We start from the raw sequence: 22771 nt of genomic DNA, 5'->3' as shown, positions 1-22771 counted from the left end.
TAACCAAGGCAGCTTATAGAAGAGTTTATTGGGGGTTACAGTTCCAGAATTCTAGAGTCCTTGACCATCATGGCAGGCAAACATGGCACTGGAGCAGCAGCTGGCAGCTTCTATCTAATCCAGAGACAGCAGGCAGAGACACACTGGGCCACATGTGGGCTCTGGAACCTCAAAGCCTCCTTCAACAAGGCCACACCTCCTATCCTTTCTAATAGTGCCACTCCCTAACATTTAAATATATGAACCTATGGGAGTTATTCTTATTCAAAGCACCACATAGACAAAACACTTATAAGTATAAATAAATCTTTCAAATAATTTAAAAGAAAACTAGGGGGCTCAGTGGTTAAGAGCACTGGCTGCTCTTCCAGAGGACGAGTTCAGTTCCCAGCACCCATGTCAGGTGACTCACAACCACCTGTAAGTCCAGTTTCAGGGACTCCAACGCCCTCTTCTGGTCTCCATGGGTACCTGCATGTGCTACAACAAACACACAGAAATGCTCAGAGACACACAAATTTTTAAAAAAATAGATCTTTAAAGTAAAAAAAAAATAAAATATTTTTTAAAATTCATTTTACTGGGCTGGAGAGATGACTCAGCGGTTAAGAGCACAGTCTGCTCTTAAAGAGGACCTGAGTTCAATTCCCAGCAACTACGTGGTGGCTCATAACCATCTGTAATAAGATCTGGCACCCTCTACTGGCCTGCAGGTATATATGCAGGCAAAACACTGTATACATAATAAATAATTTCATTTTACCATCTTTTATTTCATGAAAATATTTAAGAGGTTCAAAATGGTATATCATTTATGGCCAGACTCTTACAGATCTCGGGCTTCCAGTGGTCTGTTCTTTGTAGAGAAAACTTTTTTTAAAGACAATGTTGCACTATGTAACTAGGGCTGCCCTAGAATGTGAAATATAAACCAGGCTGGCCTGAAACTCCCAGAAATCTCTGCCTCGAAGTCCTGAGATTAAAGGTGTGCGCCCCAGAGGCAGCCGAGGGAAACCTGATTTGTGCACGGGGGGAAATTAGGGGACCCCAGCACACACATGGAATTGTTTTTCAGGAACTGGACAAATGACCATGCAGACGTGTGACATTCAGAGTGTATTAGTGGAGGCTGGGCCAGTCCTCTGCATGCAGAGTGGGGACGACTACAGCTCGCCTTGTCTGTGGAATCTGCTGAAATGGTTGTCGTGCCTGCGCAACTTCCCCGTCAGCAGCTCCTGGCGGAACTTCCCCGTCAGCAGCTCCTCCTCATCCTCCTCGCGGGCTTTTTTCACTTCTTCCTTGGCCTGTATGGCATCCATCTCCTTTTCTGGACCCTGGAGGGACAACAGTAGGAGAGGCCAGAGCTGGCGCTGGGGCTCACACACAAGAGCATGTGAATTCAGCTGGTAGAGTGCTTACGCCTCAGTTAATGCTTGCCTAGCACTGGACTGGGAAAAAATGGGTGTGATGGTGCCCCTGCACACAGGCACAGGGATAGGAAGTCAGGTCACCCCGACAGCAAGGTGAAGGCCAGTCTACTGTCACAGCGCTGTTACTTGGGGAGCAGACAGAAGAGTAGACTCCTGTGAGTGATGTGGTGAGTTCCACTGCAGGCAAAGCTCTACCAAGGCCCCCCCTCTCAAGGAGACAAGGGCCGCAGGATGGCTCAGACATACTGCTCTTCCGAGGACCTGAGGCAGTGCTCAGCACCCACACAAGGCAGCTCACGACTGATCCAGCGCCGTCTGATGGCCTCTGTGGACACTGCACTCATGTGCAGATTAATTACAGACAAGAAAGAAAGCCAGGCTTGGCGGTGCACACCTTTAGCCTAGCACTTGGGAGGCAGGGGAGGGTAAGTTTGAGGTCAGCGTGGTATACAGAATGCCTCCTTGTCTCAAACCAACAACAACAACAAAAAAGTGAGCTCGGTGTTTTGTGCCTACCTTGGTCTCCCCCCAGGTGGCCTTGCCAAATCGCTCTGCATACTCTTCATCATCCGTGATCAGAAAGTTATCAAAGATGGTTCCAGATCTCACCTATGGATGGAAATGGGCCCTCATCAGTGGGCAATGGACCTTTCTCATGATCAGGGGAGCTTAGTTCAGTATGCACCCATGATCAGCTGTCATTGGCCGTGGTTAAACCCATTTCTACGATAGCAAAGCCTAATCCAGTGGGGCTCGGGGTGCCCCAAAGGTGGAGCACACTTAGTATGCAGGAGGACCTGGATTACATTACTAGCACTTAAGTGTGGCTAGTGCACATCAACTGGGGGCTAGCTGGGACAGAAGCCCAGGCACCACCCCTAGTGCACATCCCACAGCTGACAGGAGTGACAGTCAGCTCCAAAGGACGGGGCTCCTGCAGGGAGGGCAGAGGTGTCAGGCACATGCTGTGTCTTCAAGACCACATGCAACTGCCAATGATAACAAAAGTGTTCAATGAAAAGTAACTATAGGCTGGGGCTCCAGAGAGAGCTGGAGGCTAAGAGTGCTTGCCACTCCTGCAGCAGACTGGAGTTCAGGTCATAGGATCCAACCAGGTGTCTCATGACAGCCTGGAACTCCAGCTCCATGGGATCAGACACCCTCTTCTGGCCTCCAAGGACATTTGCATGCATGTGCACATACACAATTCACACACAACTATAAAAATAATGCATCAAGGGCTGGAGAAATAGCTCAATAGGTGAGAATGCTCACTGAGAAAGCATTTAGGACCTGAGTACAAATCTCCAGCACCCATATGGAAAACCAGACATGGTTGTGCAAGTGCCTATGACTCCCAGTATTTAGGGGGGTAGGAAGAACAGAGGCAGGGGATGCTGGGGCCCACTGGAGGCCAGACTTGCTCCAGGTACCCTCTCTCAAAGGAGTAAGACAGAGTGATATAGTTAGACACTAGACATCTTCTGACACACACACACACACACGGAAAAACGACAGTGTACTAAGCGGGTTATGTTAAAGTTCAAGTTATTAAATCAGCAGGCTATGTGGCATATGCCTAGCATCCCAACACTCAGGGAGCCGAGGCAAAAAGATAATGATTTCAAGGCCAACCTGGGCTACACAACAAGGTCCAGCCCAAAGCTATTAGAGCAAAGCAAACTTAAAGCCAAGTCACCTGCCACAGCTCCAGACCAATGGCACCAATGTTCTCGAACTCTGAGAGGTCGTACTGCGCCAGGTAGTGGGCAGGCTTCATCTGCTCATGGAGCCACACATCTTTATCGATGCCCTCAGGTTTCAGGCCATCCTAGAAAGGTAGATGCTTGCCAGGCTTGGATCACAGGCACCAGAAATGTTTGTTTCTTGTTTTTTCCTATCCAAGGTGGCTAGTCCACCAAGGGCCAATATTCTTTTCTGCAACTTATAAAAGGAATTCAAGTCTTTTCATTTCCCCTACTTAAAAAAAACAAAAAAAAACATGCAAGTCATTTAGCTTCCCTGACCTGGTTAAAAACATTTTTTTTTTTTTTTTTGGTTTTTCGAGACAGGGTTTCTCTGTAGCTTTGGTGCCCATCCCGGAACTAGCTCTTGTAGACCAGGCTGGCCTCGAACTCCCAGAGATCCGCCTGCCTCTGCCTCCCAAGTGCTGGGATTAAAGGCATGTGCCACCACCGCCCGGCAACATTTTTTTTTTAAAAAAGCACTCTGCCCCTAATTCTTGGAACTTGATAGCCTGTAGCTACCCAATCCCTTTCCCCTTCCCTTCATTTCCTTTGCATAAACTCTTTCAAAAGTAGCCAACCTCAAAAGACTGTATGATCAGGTTCCCTTGAGACACAGTCACCACCTGTGTTAGAATAAAAACAAAATGAACTTCCTGCCCATGTGCTTGCTAGCAAGCTTGGGTCACGATGTGTCCTTTTCACAAAAAGAAGTTGCCTTGCCAGGTTACTTTTACTTTCTGTGACACTGAAAATATTCTTTTCTAACAGCACAGGTGGGGACAGAGGCAAGGACCACTACGAGGGTCCAGAGTCATTGCAGGAAGAAGCCACACACCTGGTATGGTGGCTTTTGCAGCCAGTCCCCATCCAGTTCACTGTTCCAATCGCTTGGCTTGCTGGCACCCGCATCCAGAAAATGCTTTTCCCAGTCCTTCAAATATAGAAAGGAAAGCATGACACCAGAGGCACATTGGAAAAAGGAAAGCTTTTAAAATGTTTGTATTACATTTGTTATGCATATGTGTGCATGTGGCGGTCAGAAGACAACTCGCTGGAGTCAGTTCTCTCCCACCACGTGGGTTCCAGGTGATGTGGGAGTCCCTTCTGGATGCTGTGATTACCACTAATGAATAAAGAAACTGCTTTGGACCTATAGCAAGGCAGAACTTAGCTAGGCTGGGAAAACTAAACAGAATGCTGGGAGAAAGAAAGGCGGAATAGGTAGAAGCCATGTAGCCCCCCCCACTGGAGACAGACACTGGAACTTGACCCAGTAAGCCACAGCCTCGTGGCAATACACAGAATAGAAATGTGTTAAATTAATATGTAGAGCCAATGGGCCAAGCAGTGATTTAATTAGTACAGTTTCTGTGTGATTATTTTGGAGCTGAGCAGCTGGGAACCAACAACATCCAGGGATCAGATTCAGGTCCTCATTGCTTAGCAGCAAGCACTTTTCTTACTGAGCCATCTCACCACCCCCAGAAAATTCTTTAGTGTAGATGGCAGGGGGACCTAAGGAGCCAACATGCTCAGTGGAGCTGGAACAGAGCTCAGATGGCCTACAGAAGATGGTGGGCACCAGCATATAGGCTGCAAAAACCTAGAAACAGATTAGCAGGCCAGGTCCCTAACTCCTGTCACAATATCCTCTCCTGTTCACTAGAGTGGTTTCCAAGTGTGATGGGTAGTTTTATGTCAACTTAACACAAGCTGGGGTCATCTGAGAGGAGGAAGCCTCAATTAAGAAAATGCTTCCAGGTGAGTCCGCTGCAGAAGAAGCAAGATGTGATTGCCTTGCTGAAAAAAGGTACAGAGCCATGTGGCTAGCATAGATAAGAATAATGGGTTAATATAAGTTATACAAGTTAATAAGAAGTTTGAGCTAATAGGCCAATCAGTTTATAAACTAAAAAAAAAAAAAAAGAAAATAAAGAAAATGCTTCCATAGGCTGGTGGTGCACACCATTGAGCCCAGAACTTGGGGTGCAGAGGCAAGAGGACCTCTGAGTTTCAAGGCAGAGAAAGGGAGAGAGAGAGGGGAGGGGAGGAAAGAAGGAAGGAAGGAAGGAAGTGTAGCATTAGGTCCTGCTTGTTGGGGGTTTATGCCCTGCCCAGTTCCTGCAGCTGTTTAGTCCCAAAGAAAATCACACAGAGGTCTCCATAACTTAAAAACGGATTGGCCAATTAGCTCAGGCTTTTTATTAGCTCTGGTAGCTTATATTAACCCATTATTCTTATCTATGTTAGCCACATGGCTTGGTACCTCTTTCAGCGTGACAAGTCATATCCTGCTTCTGCGGTGATCTGACCCAATCAGCGTTTATTTAAAACATGATTGACAGAATACAGACAATTCTCCCTCACCAAGGAAGGAAGGAAGGAGGAGGGAGGGAGGACATTCCTCCATAAGTCTGGATTGTAGGCAGTTTTCTTTTCTTTTCCTTATAGTTAAGAGCAGTCAGTGCTCTTAACCAGCCACTGAGCCACCTCTCTGGCCATCTTAATTAGTGGTTGATGGGGAGAGCTCAGCCCATTGTGGATAATGCCATCCCTGGGCTGGTGGCCCTGGGTTCTATAAGAAAGCAGGCTGAGCCAGGAAGTGGTGACACATTCCTTTAGTCTTAGCGCTCAGGAGGCAGAGTCAGATCTCTGTGAATTCGGGGCCAACCTGGTCTACAGAGTGAGTTCTAGAGGTACTTAGAGAAACCCTGTCTCAAAAACAGAAAAAGAAGCAGGTTGAGCAAACCATGAGGAGCAAGCCCGTAAGCAATGGCCTCCATAGCCTCTGCATCAGCCTCTGCCTCCAGGTTCCTGCCCTGTGTGAGTTCCTGTCCTGACTCCCTTCAGGATGGAACCCTTTCCTCCCCAAGTTGCTTTGGCCATGGAGTTTCATCACAGTGATAGTCACCCTAACGAAGACACCAAGGCTGTAGGACGCCAATCCCACCAAGCGACCCGTGTGCCCCACCAAGCGACACGTGTGCCCACCTGGCTTTTGTTTGTCTGCTGGTTTGTGTTGTGGCCATGATGGGTTTCGCTCTCTTCAGCTAATTTTAGGGTGGGAGCAGGGAATGAGGGGGAGAAGCTGCATAGAAACCTCATGACAACGGAGCACCAGAAAGCTACAGGCCAGAAGCAAACTATCTTGGGCTATTATTATTCCCTGTGAGAGCCTGTCCCTGCATCGGACCTAATATCTGTGTGACTAAAACCCCACAATGGCCAGGCCTGGTGGCACACACCTTTAGTGCCAGCACCTGTGAGGCAGAGGCAGGCAGACTTCTGTGAGTTCGAGGCCAACCTGGTCTACATAGTAAACTCCTGGTCAGCCAGGGCTACACAGTGAGTCTCTGTGAAAAACAAACACCCCATTAAAATTGTTTCTGCAGTCCCTTGAGAGTGTGCCAGTCCCCAGGGAGAGAGGTCTGTGTGGCAGGGATGCAGTGCAGGGAGGCCTCAGGGACCCTCACTGCATCTCAGGCTACAGCCCACCTACCTGGGCTCGGCCAGCATCCACCTGGTCCCAGTCCCTAGACTCTGCTGAGGGAGTTTCTGCTTTCTTCAGCGATGTCAGGTTCCAGTCATACTCAATGCTGCCGGACTCAATGGACTGGCCGTCAACTTTCACCTCGTAAGAAAGATCTGGCCTTAATATCAGGGTGTAGAGGTGGGTGAAGCCATCAACCTGCACAGAAGCCATGGTGAGGAACACTTTTATTGTTTGTCCAGATGTGTACTTTAAAACAGGAACAAGGGGTGGCAGATGGCTCAGTGGGGGAAGGCACTTGCCACCAAGCTTGGTGACCCGAATGCAACCCACAGGACCCACATTGGTGGAAGGAGAGAAATGACTCCCACAAGCTGTCCTCTGACCTACATACACACACAACACACACCTACACACACAACACACACCTACACACACACAGCACACACAGAGAGGGCAGTGCAGATAAAACAGAGCTGGGTGTGTTGGGGGTGGCACAGGCCGAGGCAGGGAGACCACAAGTCTCTGACTAGCCTGAGTGCATTTGCGTGGAGGACAGAGGTCGGGTCAGGTTCCTCCCACTATCGCTGCCCCCCTTATTTTCAGACACCAGGTGTCTGGAGCTCAACAGCGGGGCTAGACTGACTGCTGTCTCCTTACGATGCAGACTCAGCCCTGGGTTTACAGGCTGGGGCTCATACTCAAGTCCCTGGGCTGCTTCTTCAACAAGCAGTTCCTTCTCTGAGCTCCTTCCCAAGCCCACCTTTGTCCTTTTGAGACGGTGGCTCACTCCTCCGTATACTCCAACTTGCAACTGCCCTCCTGCTTCAGCCAAGTGCCAGTCACCAAACCCTGCCTCTCCCTGAGTTCTCTGATGAGCCCAGGCTGGCCTGGAACCCACGGTGATCCTCCTACTTCAACCTGAGTGCTGAGATTACAAATTGGTTTTGGTTGTTTATGCTGGAGCTCACAGGTTTATAATTTTACATTTCAACACCCTAAAATGCCAAAGTCAACTTTTTTGTTGTTGTTGCTGTTTCAAGATAGGGTTTCTCTGCATAGCCCTGGCTGTCCTAGGACTCCCTCTGTAAAGCAGGCTGGCCTCGAACTCAGCGATCCACCTTGTCTCTGCCTCCAGAGTGCTGGGACTAAAGGCCACACTGCCCAGCCAAAGTCATCTTTTTATCTGAGTTTAAAAAAAAATACAGTAACATTTTCAACTTGTCTTTCTAGGCCCCTCCACATCTCTCCAGATCTCTTTTTGTTACATTTTCTTTGGTAGTTGGAGGTCAGAGGATGTTTGGGTTTTCCTCTTCTACCATGTAAGGCCCAGGAATTGAACTCAGGTTTCAGATTTGGCAGCAAGACCTCTTACCCGCTGAACTGCCCTATCTCCAGATTCTACAGTTAGAAAGTTGACAGAATCTCTGCTGTAAACCCGGACTCCTGACAGGGCACTAGGAGCCAGAGGTCATGTGAGGATGGTTCTGGAACTTTCCAGCATCAGAATCTGGGCTAGAAACCTAGTCCTCTGAATATATAATACATATAAGATATATTTATAATATAATGATAGACTAGAACTTTTGGAAGTCGAGTCTCTCCTTCCACCACGTGGGGTCCAGGGTTCAACCTCAGGTTGTCAGGTTTGGTGGGTTTTCCCACTGAACCATCTTGTGAACTCCTTGTTCTCAGATTGTTTTTGTGTTAAATGTGTGTGTGTGTGTAGCTCACCTTTAATCCCTGCACTCAGGAGGCAGAGGCAGGCAGATCTCTGAGTTCAAGATCAGCCTGGTCTACAGAACTAGTTCTAGGACTAGCTAGAACTGGCTAGTTCTGGTGTGTGCATGCTGCTGTGAGTGTGTGTGTGTGCACTTATGCATACAGATGCCTGTGGAAGCTAGAAGAGGGCACTGGAGGCTACATGGTGGAGTAAGGCAGTTGTGAGCCACCCGACATGTGTGGTGGGATCTGAACTCAGGTCCTCTGCACTCTTAACCCCTGAGTCATCTCTTTCCCTAGTCTTCAGTTTTCGATAGAGCTCTTCACAGTTCTAGCTCCTTGCTGATATGAGGAAGCAGGCAGGGGAAGGTCCTCTGGCAGCAGGTTATGGGGGCAAGTCCATAATATTCAGGCTGGTGACGACTATTCTGTGACGTGTGGCTGGAGGATTCTGCTCACCACGCTAAAAGCGGCCTCAAGCCCTCATATTCTTGGAAGATTTTCTCTGCTTTTGAGTGGACAGAACACAAAAAATGTTTTTTTTTTTTTGTTTGTTTGTTTGGTTTGGTTTGGTTTGAGACAGGGTTTCTTTTTTTTTTGGTTTTTCGAGACAGGGTTTCTTTGTGGCTTTGGAGCCTGTCCTGGAACTAGCTCTGTAGACCAGGCTGGTCTCGAACTCACAGAGATCCACCTGCCTCTGCCTCCCGAGTGCTGGGATTAATAGGCATGCGCCACCACCACCCAGCTACAAGAATTTTTTTTTAATATTTCTGCAGGCCAGAAGAGGGCACCAGACCTCACGAGCCACCATGTGGTTGCCGGGAATTGAACTCAGGACCTTTGGAAGAGCAGGCAATGCTCTTAACCGCTGAGCCATCTCTCCAGCCCTACAAGAATGTTTTTAAAAGCATGCAGAAAGCAGCCTTACAAATGATTAAAAGCTGTTATTTTCCTAGATGTGGTGGCGCACACCATTAATGCCCAGCTTTTGGGAGGCAGAGGAAGACAGATCTCTGTGAATTTAAGACCAAGCTAACGAGGGTTAAATAATGAATGCACCCCCTCCAATAAACACAGCCTGCAGAAGCCAGAAAATGGTTTCTGTTCCCTGGAATTGGAGTTGCAGATGGTTGTGAGCTTCTGTGTGGGAGCTGCGAGCAAACCCAGGTTCTTTGCATGAACAGTCATCTCTCTAGCCCTTGTACATTTCTTTTCTCTGTGTGTATGTGTACAATGCATATGTGTGCAAGGCACCTGTATGTGTATGTGCCTGCATGTTGAAACCGGGGACTGAGGTCACATGTCTTCCTCAATGGCTCTCCACCTTCCATACTGAGGTAGCGTCTCTCTGTACTCAGTCACTGATCTAGATGGTCAGGTAGCCTTTCCCAACAGCACTGTCCCAACCTATGCTAGTGTAGGACTTTAAAACCAAACCAATATGCTGGTGTGGAAGCAGGAAGATCAGGAGTTCAAGGTCATCCTTAAATACACAGGAAGTTTAAGACCAGCCTGGGCTATGCGAGACCTGATCTCAATATGGAAACAAACCCACAAAGTCCTCAAGTTCCAGTGTCACCCTGAGCCCTCAAGCCCCAGCCAGTGTCACCTGCCTCTGTTGACTCTAGGACTGATCAGGAGAGTTTTATTCTAACTAAAGAGGTATAGGTGCCCCTGGTCATCAGGGACTAGACAGAAGAGAAACGGTATTTCCCACTCCCCTCAGAAGGAGTAAAATGCCTAGGGGTGGTGGGAAGGATTTATTAGCCACCCAGCCAGGGAGGCATCGTATGGGACAGACCCTTTAAAGTGGCCTTTCCTTATCTTCTGCTAACATGTTCCGGGCAGGGGATGGCATTTCTGCCCATCACTTTATAGTCATTTACACACGCAGTCCCAGACTGTGTGATAAGCACACCCAAAGTGAGTCTGGCTCCTTTGCTCTTCCCCCACCTCTCCTTTTTGAAATAGGGTCTCTCCATGTAGTCCTGATTGGTCTGCAACTCACTGTTTAGACCAGGCTGCCCTCAAATCTCTATGTAGTCCTGATTGGTCTGCAACTCACTGTGTAGACCAGGCTGCCCTCAAACTCAGAGAAACCCTCCCGCCTCTGCATTCCTAGGACTGAAATTAAAGGCCCATGCGATGAGGCCTAGCTCTTTTGATTTGTCTTAAAATCTGAGCGAGGAGCCGGGCAGTGGTGGCGCACGCCTTTAATCCCAGCACTTGGGAGGCAGAAGCAGGCAGATGGATCTCTGTGAGTTCAATGCCAGCCTGGTCTACAGAGTGAGTTCCAGGACAGGCTTCAAAGCTACAGAGAAACCAGGTCTCAAAAAAACAAAACCAAAACCAAATATTTGTGTGCGCAAATATGTGTGTACACACACATATATACACACACACACAATTACAAATAATAAGCTTAAAAGAAATAAGGGAAGGAGAGAAAGAAAGGAATAAAGGAGGACAAGGAGGGCAAGGGAGGGAAGGAGAACGAGAGCAGATGGAGAGAGCTGCTTGCTCACTGAGATGTTAGTGTGCTCACCGTGATGTTAGTGTGCTCACCTTGCATCTGATCGGCTTCTTGTTTGAATGATACTGATTTTTGAAATATAAGATAACATGAACTTTCTTGATATCAAATCCACAAATATCAGGTCCTAAAAAAAAATTAGGTGCTCTCAATTTTCTTCCAGACTGCATCAGCACACAGAAACACTCAGTTAAGCATCCTCCCCCAACACAGAGAGGAGACGCTTCTGTCCGGGGCACTCTGACTTCACCAGAAGACACTGAAGCAGAGGTCTGGTGCCTGCTCCCTCCTGCCAAAGCCACCTTCAACCCCAATGTGACTCAGCACACACAAGAAAACAAGGCCCCGGGGGCTGGAGTTAAGACCACTGACTGCTCTTCTGCAGGACCCATGTTCGATTCCCAGCAACCACAAGGCAGCTCACAACTGTCTGTAAGTCCAAGATCTGACACTCACATGCAGACACACATGCAGACAAAACAGCAATACACATAAAATGAAAATAAATCATTTTAAAATTTTTAAAGAAAGAAAACAAGGCCCAACTGGGCAGTGTCCACCCCTGAGATCACAGTGCTGGGAGGCCAAGGCAGGAAGATCACCGATTCCAGCCTGGGTGGCACATACTGTTCCTGACTCAGAGCAAAACAGCGAGCTGGAGAGAAGGCTCAAAAGGCTGAGAGGGAGGTAGCCCACTCCTGCACTGTGTCCTCTGACCTCCGCATGTGCACTATGGAAATGCATGCCTCGCATAAATAAATTAGAAAGGATTATTTTGTGTGACTGTGTGTGACTCTGTGAATCTGTGTACGTGTGTGCCAGTACCTGTGGTGGCCACTAGGAGGAGCCAGATCCCCTGGATCTGGAGTTACAGGAGATTAGGAACAACCACCTGTCTCTGGTGTGAGACCTGAATTGGGGTCCTCCACTAGAGCAGAAAGCATTCTGAACCCCTGAGCTGCCTCTCCAGTCCCCAAATATATATGTCCTTTAAAATAAGAAATACTCATTTTAATGTTTGGATTTAATTCAAATAAAAAATTACAAGAAAATAAAATGCAATTTTAAAAAGCATAAAAAGAAGCCAGGTGGTGGTGGCACACGCCTTTAATCCCAGCACTTGGGGGGCAGAGGTAGGCGGATCTCTGTGGGTTCAAGGCCAGCCTGACCTACAAAGCAAGTTCCAGGACAGGCTCCAAAGCTACATAGAGAAACCCTGTCTCAAAAAACAAAACAAGACAAAAAGCACAAAAAGAGCTAAGGCATTTTGTGCTGTTTTGTCTTTTTGCTTTTTTTACAATGGTGAGAGTGGGTCCCAGAGGGTCTCACACTAGCCAATCAAGTGGTCATCATTTGGGCTACAATGCAGCCCAAAGAATTTATATCATTTTAGCACAAGGTGTGTGTGTGTGCATATGTGTGCATGCACGTTCATGCTTGCATGTGTGATGCGTACACACGTGGTGTGGGAGGTCCTTCTGTATATGCGTTGCTTGTATTGGTTAATGAATAAAGAATATGTCTTGGGCCAGGCGATGGTGGTGCACGCCTTTAATCCCAGCACTCGGGAGGCAGAGGCAGGCGGATCTCTGGGAGTTCGAGGCCAGCCTGGTCTACAAGAGCTAGTTCCAGGACAGGCACCAAAGCTACAGAGAAACCCTGTCTTGAAAAACAAAACAAAACAAAACAAAAAAGAATATGTCTTGGCCTGTGATAGGGTAGAGTAGAGCTGGGGGTGGTGATGGAGACAACAGGACCAAACTGGGAGAAAGAAGGCGGAGTCAAAGAGACACCATGGAGCTTCCAGAGGAGAAAGACACAGCAGCTAGCTAGAACCTTGTTGGTAGACCATGCCTCAGGGTAAAATATAAAATAACAGAAATGGGTTAATTCTTGATGTAGGAGCTAGCTAGCAATATGCTTAAGCTATTGGTCGAACAGGATTGCAAATAATATAGTTTCTGCGTGTTTATTGAGGGACTGGGTGGGACAGAAACCTCTGTCAACACACATGAACATGTAGAATGCTCTGCCTGTGTGCACATGCTGAGGGCAGAAGGAAGACTTGAGGTTTTCTCTATCAGTTGCCATCTTACACTCTTGAGATAGGACCCTGACTGAGCCGGAAGCTGGTCCTTCCAGCCAGACGGCCAGCCTGAGGCGTTATCAGGGGTCTACCTGTCTCTACCTCCCAGTGTTGGGACTGCAGACACACACAGTCACATCTGGCTTTTTATGTGAGTTTTGGGGATTTAAACTTAAATAGAGTTACTCCCCGAGCCATCTCCCCAATCTTTTTTATTTTCTACATTTTTAGAGGGGTTTGAGACAGGGTGTCATTGTAGCCCAGGCCGGCCATAAACTCTGTAGCTAAAGATGACTTTAAACTCCTGATCCTCCTGCCTCTACCTCCCAAGAACTGGGATGATGCTGGCTTTCTGAGATGCCAGGGATGGAGAAAACCCAGAGCTTTCTGAATGCTAGGCAGCTGGCATGCTAGCAACTGAGCGCAGCCCCAGCCACACTTGGAATCTTTTTTTTTTCTAATGTAACTTTAAATTTATTGTAATGACATATAAAACAAAAATTCACACAATTTTGTTAATTACTGTGTGGTGTTTTGATTTATGAGAGGATTGGAAATGTTTTAATCAGAATAGACACTCTGACTATTTGAACATTAATTATTTAGGATAAAAATATAATATTTCTTCCAGATTTTGAAATAACAAAATGTCTTATTATTGTTTATAGCAACTGTACTGTACAGTGATGCAATCAGAGATTCTGTTTTGTTTTATTTTACACTAATTTTTCTTCTTTTTTTTTTTAAAAAAATATTTATTTATTATGTATACAGTGTTCTATATGCCTGCAGGCTGGAAGAAGGCACTATATCTCATCTTGGATGGTTGTGAGCCACCATGTGGTTGCTGGGAGTTGAACTCAGGACCTTTGGAAGAGCAGCCAGCCCTCTTAACCTCTGAGCCATCTCTCCAGCCCACTAATTTTTCTTCTTGTCTGTCCTGAGGTAAGATATTATTTAACCCAGTCTGGCAAGGAAATTAATATTTATTTAAGAATACCTTGATATTATGATTCTCTTGTCTCCACATCCCTATTTCTAGGATTCCAGGCAGAAGCAACTACATCTGGTTTATGTCGTGCCTGGGACTGAACACAGATATTCTTGCATGCTAGGTAAGCACTTTAACACTAGGACTGCAGTCTCAGTTCAATATCTTAACTATTTTTTTCTTTTTTCTTATTAATTTTTTTTTATTGAGAAAAGGGAAAAAAAAAGTATCCGCCTCCTCCCAACCTCCCATTTCCCTCCCCCTCCTCCCCCAAGGAAAAACATATAGTTATCCTCTTGGCTATGGGAAGTAGACAAAATAGCCGGGGAGAAAATTGGGATCTTGGAGGTGGGGTGGGATGAGGGTAAGGGGAGATGGGAAGAGAAAAGTGAGAAGGGAAGGGGGGGGGGACTTGAGGAAACAGGAGGATTGGGATAAAGGAAGGTTGGACAGGGGAGCACGGAAACACAATTCTTAGTTAAGGGATCCACCTTAGGGTTGGCAAGAGACTTGACCGTAGAGTGGCTCCCAGGAGCCCAGGGTGATGTCCCCAGATAGTCCCTTGGGCAGCTGAGGATAGGGAACCTGAAATGACCCTATCTTATAGCAATACTGATGAATATCTTGCATATCACCATAGAACCTTCATCTGGTGATGGATGGAGATAGAGACAGAGACCCACAATGGAGCACTGGACTGAGCTCCCAAGGTCCCAATGAGGAGCGGAAGGAGGGAGAAGATGAGCAAGGAAGTCAGGACCACGAGGGGTGCACCCACCCACTGAGACAATGGGGCTGATCTATTGGGAGCTCACCAAGGCCAGCTGGACTATGACTGAAAAAGCATGGGATAAAACCGGACTCTCTGAACAGGGCGAACAATGAGGACTGATGAGAAGCCAGGGACAATGGCACGGGGTTTTGATCCTACTTCATGTTCTGGCTTTGTGGGTGCCTAGCCAGTTTGGATGTTCACCTTCCTAGACATGGACGGAGGGGGGCGGACCTAGGACTTTCCACAGGCAGGGAACCCTGACTGCTCTTTGGACTGGAGAGGGAGGGGGAGCACACTTGGAATCTTTCAAGCTTTACTGCACTCTGAGAAGGGACCAGAAAGTCCACCTCCCTTATCTGACAGTCTGGACTTGTTTCAGCAGCCAGAGTTTGTCACTTTACCTGTCCCGTGTCCCCACTGAAACCCCAGACTTTATCAATGTCTTGAATCTCTGGAGGCCCGGTCTTGTTATTTAACCAGGCTGGCATCCTGCTCTCAATCTCCCAGCCTCCCTCCTAGGTGCTGGGGAGGCAGGGTTTACCATGGGGAGGTGTGTTTATGACCACCATTAACATCTCACTCTCTTTCTCTTTTTCTGTTTTTGTTTTGTTTTGTTTGTTTGTTTGGTTTGTTTTGATTTGGTTTTGGTTTTTGGTTATTCTAAACAGGGTTTCTCTGTAACTCTGGAACCTGTCCTGGAACTCACTCTGTAGACCAGGCTGGCCTTGAATTCACAGAGATCCACCTGCCTCTGCCTCCCAAGTGCTGGGATTAAGAGTGCCCCACGGACCGGCTAGTATCTCACTCTTTAAATGTATGTTTTCTGCTCACACCTTGAAACAAAGTCACGTTGAGGACCAGCGAGTGAGATGACCAGCAGGTGAAGGCACTTGCCTGACGGTCTGAATTCAATTCCCAGAATTCAAATGGAAGAAGGAAAAAGCTGACTCCCTCAAGTTACTGGAGCTGCAGGAATGGCTCAGCCATAAAGAGCTCTGGCTGCTCTTGCAGAGGACCCAGGTTCTGTTCCCAGCACCCACATGATGGCTCACAACTGCCTGTAGCTCCAGCTCCAGGGAAACTGATGGCCTCTTCTGACCTCTGCAGCCATCTACACGTACATGTTGCACACACATGCATGTAAATTAAATGAATTAAAAACAAAAACCCCAGGTTCAGAATCAGACTCCTTTGGCTTTTTGATTTTTTGGATTTCTGTGTGTATTTTTGGGATCTGTCCTGGCATTCACTCTGTAGACCAGGCTGGCCTCGAATCACAGAGATCCACCTGCTCTGCCTCCCGAACGCTGGGATTTAAGGCGTGTGCCACCACCGCCTGGTGGCTTTTTGATTCTTAGTCCCGAGAACATCAGCCTGTGTTGGTTTATTAACAGTGCTACAAACCTTGGGTCAGATAGGTTCAATACTACTCCGTTAGTTCTGTCGGCAGAGCCTCGGTGTGAGGCTGGAAACGCTTGCCCTCCCTGCTGAACTCACCAAACATGATGTAGTACTGAGACTTTCCGTTCAAATTCTTCTGATCCAGGTCGGAGGGAAATACCTTGATGTAGCCACCGCCACAGTCCATCTTCTGCTCATGCTTCACTGTGTACTGAATTACCAGGGTCTTCCCTTTGTTGCTGAACGGCTTGAAGCTCGCAGAGATGGCATAGAACCTGCTGTTCTGAGTTGTCTGCAGGCCTTCCAACAGAAAATGAGCGTGATTGCATCAGACGACGAACTCGGCAACTTGTAGGGACCATAAATTCATGATTCCAGTGACCCTCCAATAGCAGAGGTCCTGTCTACATTACCTACTGTGCACAAAGCAGCCGTAGTGTGCTGTGGAACAGTCCTTTTCTACACCGTGATTATGTGTTACTCTCATTGCTTAATAAAAAGCTGACAGGCCAGTAGCTGGGCAGGAAGTTAGGTGAGAAAACCAAACTGAGAATGATGGGAAGAAGGAGGGCAGAGTCAGAGAGACGCCATCCACCCACCCAGCAGATATGCTAGAGGACAGGTAAAGCCATGAGCCACGTGGCAATGCATAGATTTTACTAGAAATAGGTTGATTTAAATGTAAGGGTTAGCTAGTAACAAGCCTGAGCTATCAGCTGAACATTTATAAGTAATATTAAGCCTCTGAGTGGTTATTTGGGACCAGGCAGTTGAAGAGTCCAAGAATAAGAAAATAAAAATGTAGATTCCAGAAATAGGAATGTAGAAATAAAGAAATATAAAGCTATAAGTCTAGGAGAATGAGAACAGACTGTCCGCAGCTTTCTCAGCAGATCAAGGATCAGTCATTCACAGTGAACTATTTTCTCAGATGCTTAGGAAGCCTCCATCAGCCTAGGTCATTTCATTTTACAACTGGCTGTTCTATTTACAAGGCCGGAGCTTCTCTCTTCAAACTGAGAGTAATGTCCTGGCCATCCTTGACAAACGACAGGTATGAACTGAGTTAACCTCTAGGAGACAGAGATACGTGACGTCTGGGTTAGACATTGTCTCTGTTATGGGAAACTGGCACCATCAAAAGGGAGGCATGGGGCTCCAGTATGCACTGCCTGGAGGAACCGGGAGAGACAGAGGACACGGTGCAAACACCTGGTTTGACTAATGAGCTCTGATAATGGGGGTCGAGAAGTATGGCAGTCTGTATCTGAGTTTCACCTTGAGATGGTGTGAAGAACTTTCTGCTATCTTCTAAGTTCCCAGCCTAAGAACCAATTAATTCTAATTTGTTAACCTTCTGATATTGCTAGCAGTCCCCTTTTCTAATTAATTGCTAAAGACATCTGTTTTTTTGCAATTAGTGACTTTCACTGTAATCTCCTCTGAAACATATTTCATGATAGTTGCCTAGTTACCCATTGACGTTAGAACTCACTCCTCTCCTTAGGGTCTATGCTGACTGACCTGGGAAAGATTGTAAAAACCCCTTTGTTCAGACCTAATAGTTGGTGGCCCTACTATAAAAAGATGGGTTCAGAAACTGGCCTTTTGCCACAGCCTAACAAACACCATCTCTGGCTGTGGTCTCAGCTAGCCAATAAGCTTCTGTGCCCTGCAGTGTTTTTTTTTTTTAAATTACGTTTGCTTTTGGTTTCCCTGGAATCTGGTTTTTGGAATAAAGTTTGCTTCTGGTTTATTAGACTTTGGTGGTCTGTCCCCATCTTTGTGCAACCCTCCTGGACCCAACACAGTCAGGACAGGAAACCTCCACCTACAGCCTTGTGCTGAAGTATACCATAACAAGCTCTCTGCTGTCGAGACCTGCACTTCACACACCCAGACACCTGTGGACTTAAGATACATCCTTTGCTGGGGCCAGTGAGAGGGCCCAGTGGGTGAAGGTGCTTGTGACCAAGCCTGATGGCCGGAGTTAGACAATTGAGGACCCATGTCATAGAAAGAAGGCCAACTCCAAAAGCTGTCTTCTAATTTCCACATACATGTCAGGGAACTTCTGCCCTCTACACTAATCACACGTGCCTGGTACACACACGCACCACACACATACCACACACACACACACACACACACGCAATTTACAAAAATACACTCTTTTTGAGACAGAGTCTCACTATGTAACTCTGGCTGTCCTGGAATTCGATTTGTAGACCACGCTGGCTTTGAACTCAGAGATCCCCTGTCTCTGCCTCCCAGGTGCTGGGAACACAGGACCTGGCACATCCTCAGCACCGGCTCTCCCCCTGGACCACATCCGCAATTCCACCACTGTTAGACTTTTTGTTATAAAATTCCTAAGCTACTGTGCAGGAGACCTGGGCTCCATCCCCAGCAACACATAAAGTGGGAGTGGTATATCCAAGTAACCGGGAGGAGACAGAAGGGCCAGGCGTTCGAGGCCAGTCTCGGCTACACGAAACCACCTCAAAATCAACACAGCAGGTTAAGATGACTCAGCAGGTCAGGGTGCTTGCTGTGAAGTCTGAGTGGGGTCCTACTGGCTTTCTCCCCATGGCTTGCTCAGCCTGCATTCTTATATACCCCAGGACCAACATCCCAGGGGTGCCACCTTAATTGCTACCTTAATTAAGGTCCACACTGAGTTGGGCCATCCCACAACAGCCACTAAGAAAATCCCTCACAGGTTCCTCTACAGGCCAACGCTACTGAGGCATTTTTCAATTGCAGATCCATCATCTCAGACGACCCAAGCTTGTGTCAAGTTGACATAAAAGCAGCCAGCACAGCAGAATAACCTTGTACTCCTCATCCTCCTGCCTTTACCATCAGGGTTCTACTACAGGTGTGAGCCATAACGGCCAGTTCTGATGTATTTGCTTTCCCTTGCTACCTGAAGGCAGCTTAGCTGAACGGGTACAGTGCCATATCCTAGTATGCTGGGGCTGAGGTTAGTCAGGGATACATATTGAGACCCTATCTCAAATAAATCAAAAATAGAATCAGGGGAGGAGAGATGGCTCAGGAGTCAGGAGCAGGAATCAGGGGAGGAGAGATGGCTCAGGAGTTAGGAGCAGGAATCGGGGGCAGGAGAGATGGATGGCTCAGGAGTTAGGAGCACGGACTGCTCTGGTAGAAGACCTAGGTTTGAATCCTGCACCCACATGGTGGTTCCCAACAGATTGTAACTCTTGTTCCAGGGGATCCAATGCTCTCCTCCAACTTCTGCAGGGACCACACAGTTGGTGCACAAACATGCAAACAGGCAAAACACTCTACACAGAAATAAAATAATTTAAAATATTAAAATAAAAATTATTTTGGCTGGTTGAAGTGGTTTGTGTCTTAAACCCCAGACCTGGGGAAGTAGAGACAGGCCGATATCCATGAGTTTGAAGCCAGACTGGTCTACACAGCAAGACCAGGCTAGTCAGGGCTACATAGTGAGACCCCCATCTCAAAATAAACAGCAGAACCCAAAACCAGTAAAGCAAGCAACCAACCAAACCCCAAGTTCCCCAAACTGAACTTGGTATTTTGGTTTTTTTGCTTCTTTCTTTCTTCCTTCCTTCCGTTTTGAGACAGTATCTCTATATAGATCTGGCTGTCCTTGAACTCAGACTTCTGTTTGCATCTGTCTCCTGTATGCCACTACGTCTGGCTCTTTTAATTTTTAAGCTTACATTTATTTATTTTGTATGTGTGTGAGGGTGAGGGGAGAGAGCATGCGTCATGGCACACACGTGAGGGTCAGAGTACAACGTGCGACAATCAGGTTTCTCCTTCAACCATGTGGGTCCCAGGGCTCACGTGGGGAGTCAGACCATGTGGGTCCCAGGGCTCACGCGGGGAGTCAGACCATGTGGGTCCCAGGGCTCACGCGGGGAGTCAGACCATGTGGGTCCCAGGGCTCACGTGGGGAGTTAGTCTTGGTATCAAGCTCCTTTACCTCAAGGGTCCAAATTTGGTGTTGATCCACATATCTAAGCCTCAACTCCAAGCTAGCTCCCTATTCCCACATGGGATTCAGAGCCCCACCCCACTCCTACCCCTACAGCCAGGCAATCCCAAGGGTCACGCAATTCCTCACTTCTGTGTCTAGGTGCCATAATCTCTCCTGTTACCATCTTTCCATCTGTGACTGCTAGGTCATGGTCCTTGGAGACCACGCAGGGAATCCAGATTTCCAGAGCCCCAGGCACCAGGCCCGATCTGTTGTTCTTACTCAAGAGGGTTTTGTGGGACAGAACAATCAGTGGGTAGACAGCCACATCCTCTGGCTCATCCATGCCATAGCTGGCTTGTTTTACCCACTTTAGTCATAGAGCGTGGGGGGGGGGGGCTGTTTCTGCTTTTTAAATTATTTTATATTATTATTGATACTACTTTTTTTCTCCCTCTGAGACAGGGTCTCACTATGTAGCCCTGGCTGTCCTGGACCTCAGTAGACCAGGCTGGTCTCGAATGCAGAGATCTGCCTGCCTTTGCCTCCAATGCACCAGCTGCTAGCTTCTTAGCTGGAAGTTCTGACCTTCCTTCCCCCCCATCGCACCTCCCCCCCCCCCCCCCCCACCGCCTTCCTTCTGCTCTCTCCACACCGTTTCTGTAGTGCAGAGGCTCTGGGCATGCTAGGCAAGACTGAGCCCCACCCCCACTCTGGATGGGGTACATTTTAGACCTAGTGGGTCACCAGGTCTCTGTCTCAATTCTTGAGCTACTTTGTAGCATCCAAGGGATATGCAAATGAGCTGCTGTGACTGCATTTCATCTGTGGTGCAGATGTTTCAATAAAAACTTCCCCAGCCCGGCTGTGGTGGCTCAAGCCTTTAACCACAGCACTCCAGAGGCTGGTGGATCTCTAAGATTCGAGGTCAACCTGGTCTACAGAGCAATTTCCAAGACAGCTAGGGCTGTTGTACAGAGAAACCCTGCCTCGAGAAACCAAAATGAAACTTCCCAGCATAGTGACTTATACCTGTGAACCAGGCATGGGGCTGACTGAGGCAGAAGAGTCTGGAGTACCAGGCCAGTCTGGGCTTCCTAGAGAGAACCTGTCTCAGAGAAAACATCTTTTTTTCTCCAGACAAGCTCTCATTTAGCCCAGGTTGTCCTTGACTTGCTACGTAGCTAAGAATGACTTTGACCTTTAATCCTCCTGCCAGCATCTCTCTATATTTATTTACTTATTTATTTGAGACAGGGTTTCTCTGTGCAGCCTTGGCTGTCCTGGAACTCTGTAGACCAAGTTACCTTCAATTTCACAGAGATCCCCCTGTCTCTGCTTCCCGAGTGCTGGGATTAAAGGTGTGCGCCACCATCACCCAGCTAAAGTTTACATTTATTAGCCAGGATGGTGTTGCACGCCTTTAATCCCCGCACTCGAGAAGCAGAAGCAAGGCAGGCAGATCTCACTGAGTTGCAGGACAGCCAGGGCTACAAAGAGAGATCATATCTCATAAAAATAAAATAAAGTAAAAATTACATCTACTTATTTATTTTGTAGTGTGGGAGCATGTGTAGCAGTCAGAGGACAACTTGTAGGTAGAGATTCTCTCCTTCTACCCTGTGGGTCCTGGTGATCAAACTCAGTCATCAAGATTGGCTATAAACTCCTTTACCTGCTGACCCATCTTGCTGGCTCCATTTTTCATTTCGATTGTGTCTGTTTTAGGACAAGATCTGACTATATCTTAGGCTGGCCCAGAGCTCACTATACATAGCCAGGCTGGTCTTGAACTTGTGATTTTTCTCACACGTGTGTGCCACAGCCTTGTTCTAACTTTCATGAAATGAGGCAATTTTGGGCAACTACTGAAAACGTACCAAAACAGTCGTTCTTGCTGGTCCAGTTATCATTCCAGTACTCAAGAAGACTCCTGAACACTTGGTTGTCATTCCAAGGCTCAAGGTACACAGCCTCCCTCAAAAATACATAGGATGCATAAAAAGTAACCGGTACTTGAGAGGCTGACCCAGGAAAACCGCTGGGAGTTAGGGCCATCTTGGGCTACATGAGACTGTCTCAACTAAAACCAAAATAACCCCACCAATTTTAATGGAAACCTGTACAAGGTAGGACAGAGCCTGCATGTGACTCAATGCCGTGACTTAAGCGGTGGGTGCACCACCTGGGTGCCGTGAGGCTTTCTAAACGCCACTCTATTTGCTCCACACTCTACACTAACCTTTGTCTTTCTCTTTATGCCCGTAGAACTTCCCCGACGAGACTCTGAAGTGGCCGAACTGGGAATCATTGGTGGACTGCACCCAGCGGTTCCTCCAGCGCTCTGTGGGGAGACAGGAGGGTTAGCGCTGCCAAGTGCTAGGGATGATGAGCACGGATGGTGGACGACAACGCCAGCCACCACGGCCATCGCCTTCACCTCCATCTAGAAATTCCTCCTGGAAGTACACAGTGGCCAGCGCCACGCGCAGCATGCAGATAACCCAGAGCGACACCCGGGCCCAGGCCATCCTTGCGCGCGCGAATCTCGCTCTTTGGCTCTCAGGCGTCTGCCCTGCCCACCGGGCGAGACTCAAAAACTACAACTTCCGTCAT

The 22771-nt window shown here is 47.6% G+C and overlaps 1 protein-coding gene across 1 annotated transcript; it reads right to left on the bottom strand.

The window, feature by feature from the left end:
- Positions 1-1103: 1103 nt before the first annotated feature.
- On the bottom strand, positions 1104-22730 carry Calr3 (calreticulin 3). Its single transcript, XM_041674799.1, has 9 exons — positions 22596-22730; positions 22398-22499; positions 16273-16476; positions 10956-11050; positions 6678-6866; positions 4014-4109; positions 3130-3261; positions 1947-2039; positions 1104-1334 (listed from the first exon to the last, which is right to left on the bottom strand). Exons 1-9 carry the CDS (start codon positions 22684-22686, stop codon positions 1164-1166), a joined length of 1173 nt encoding a protein of 390 aa, XP_041530733.1. The 5' UTR covers positions 22687-22730; the 3' UTR covers positions 1104-1163.
- Between the last annotated feature and the right edge of the window lie 41 nt (positions 22731-22771).

Source organism: Microtus oregoni, unplaced genomic scaffold (genome assembly GCF_018167655.1).
Source record: "Microtus oregoni isolate MIOR12 unplaced genomic scaffold, Mior012 000025F_ref0000491, whole genome shotgun sequence".
NCBI classification, from domain to species: domain Eukaryota; kingdom Metazoa; phylum Chordata; class Mammalia; order Rodentia; family Cricetidae; genus Microtus; species Microtus oregoni.
The sequence above is the reverse complement of the archived record's forward strand: the minus strand, read 5'-3'. Positions and strand labels throughout refer to the sequence as shown.